This window comes from Penaeus chinensis, chromosome 13, assembly GCF_019202785.1.
Source record: "Penaeus chinensis breed Huanghai No. 1 chromosome 13, ASM1920278v2, whole genome shotgun sequence".
Taxonomy (NCBI): domain Eukaryota; kingdom Metazoa; phylum Arthropoda; class Malacostraca; order Decapoda; family Penaeidae; genus Penaeus; species Penaeus chinensis.
This window is the reverse complement of record NC_061831.1, coordinates 2,038,437-2,039,910: the sequence shown is the minus strand read 5'-3', so window position 1 is coordinate 2,039,910 and position 1,474 is coordinate 2,038,437. Positions and strand designations below refer to the sequence as shown.

The 1,474-nt window shown below is 32.1% G+C and overlaps 1 protein-coding gene across 1 annotated transcript in view; it reads right to left on the bottom strand.

Annotated features, from left to right (window-relative positions):
- Window positions 1-232: 232 nt before the first annotated feature.
- The window catches only part of LOC125031412 (circumsporozoite protein-like), a 5,701-nt gene continuing 4,459 nt past the window's right edge, over window positions 233-1,474 (bottom strand). Inside the window, exon 3 of the mRNA XM_047622129.1 lies at window positions 233-298. Coding sequence (XP_047478085.1) covers window positions 233-298 — 66 coding nt within the window. The remainder of the gene's footprint in view (window positions 299-1,474) is intronic.

Here is a 1,474-nt window from a genome sequence, read left to right as displayed (position 1 = left end):
TTACAGCGCAGACAGACCATGTCATCCAAGCAAGCCGTCCAGGTATGATAGTCATAGATAAGAAGACAAACAAGACTCAAGTTATAGACTTTGCTCTCCCATATGACAGCAGGGAGGACAGTAAAGAGATGAAGATTGAGAAGTACCAAGATCTCGTACGTGAATTGAAGAAGCTGTGGGACATGAAGATAGTGGCACTTATTGGGGGCACTTGGAAATAACCCCAAAGACGCTACAGAAGGGAATGCAGGACATTGGCACTGAGACCAGAATTGGTGACCTGCAGCAAACTGTCTTCCTGCTTACAGCAAGGATCCTTAGAAAGGTTGATATCAAACCCAAAGAAAAAAAATCCTCCATTGACTAGAACAATGCGCGTTATCCTGTGACAATAATAATAATAGTAATAATAATAATAATAATAATAATAGTAATACTAATAATAGTAATAATAATAATAGTAATAATGATAATAATAATAATAGTAATAAAAATAATAATAATAATAATAATAACAATGATAATAATTATAATAATAACAACAACGACAATAATAACAATAATAAAACAACAACAATGACAATTGTAATCATAATATCAATAACATCAACGATAAAAACAGTAAAAACTAATAGTAATGGTAATAATAATAACGATACCATTACTATTGACAATGAGGATTATGATAATAAAAATGTAATTATCATTAAGATAATGATAATGATATGGATAATGATAGAAATATAATGATATTGATAATTATAGAAAATATAATATTGATAATGATATAAAATATAATGATATTGATAATGATATAAAATATAATGATATTGATAATGATAGAAAATATGATAATATTGATAATGATAGAAAATATAATGATATTGATAATGACACAAACGAAAAATAACACAAAACAATAAAAAGGAAAAGGAAAATAAAAATATTCCTGTTAAGAATGTCAACAGCAGCCTTCTCAAAGAAACCGAGGAGACAGACGGAGTGACTCTGTTGCAACCGGTCTGTGAAAGCAACATTTATAAGATTTTTTCCTCGGTTTTCTCGGCCAATAATTCACTCCCGAACACGACCGAGGAGGACAGGAAGCCTCGACGAGAAGGGAAACGGTGCATAATTTAAAAAAGGGTTTCAACATGGCGTGAGTCGGCGGGTTGGATGAGAGAGCGCTTTCGCCTCGTCAAAAACACGGGCCAACAGATTCATCGGCTAATCTGTGTTAGGGTTTCGTGTGTAGATAGATAGATAGAGGGATAGATGGATAGATAGATAGATAGATGGATAGATGGAGAGATAGATAGACAGATAGATAGATAGATAGATAAATAGATAGATAGATAGATCGATCGATCGATAGATAGATAGATAGATAGATAGATAGATAGATAGATAGATATATAGAAAGACAGACAGACAAAATAGGTTAATAGACATGACAGACAGACAGACAAACAAA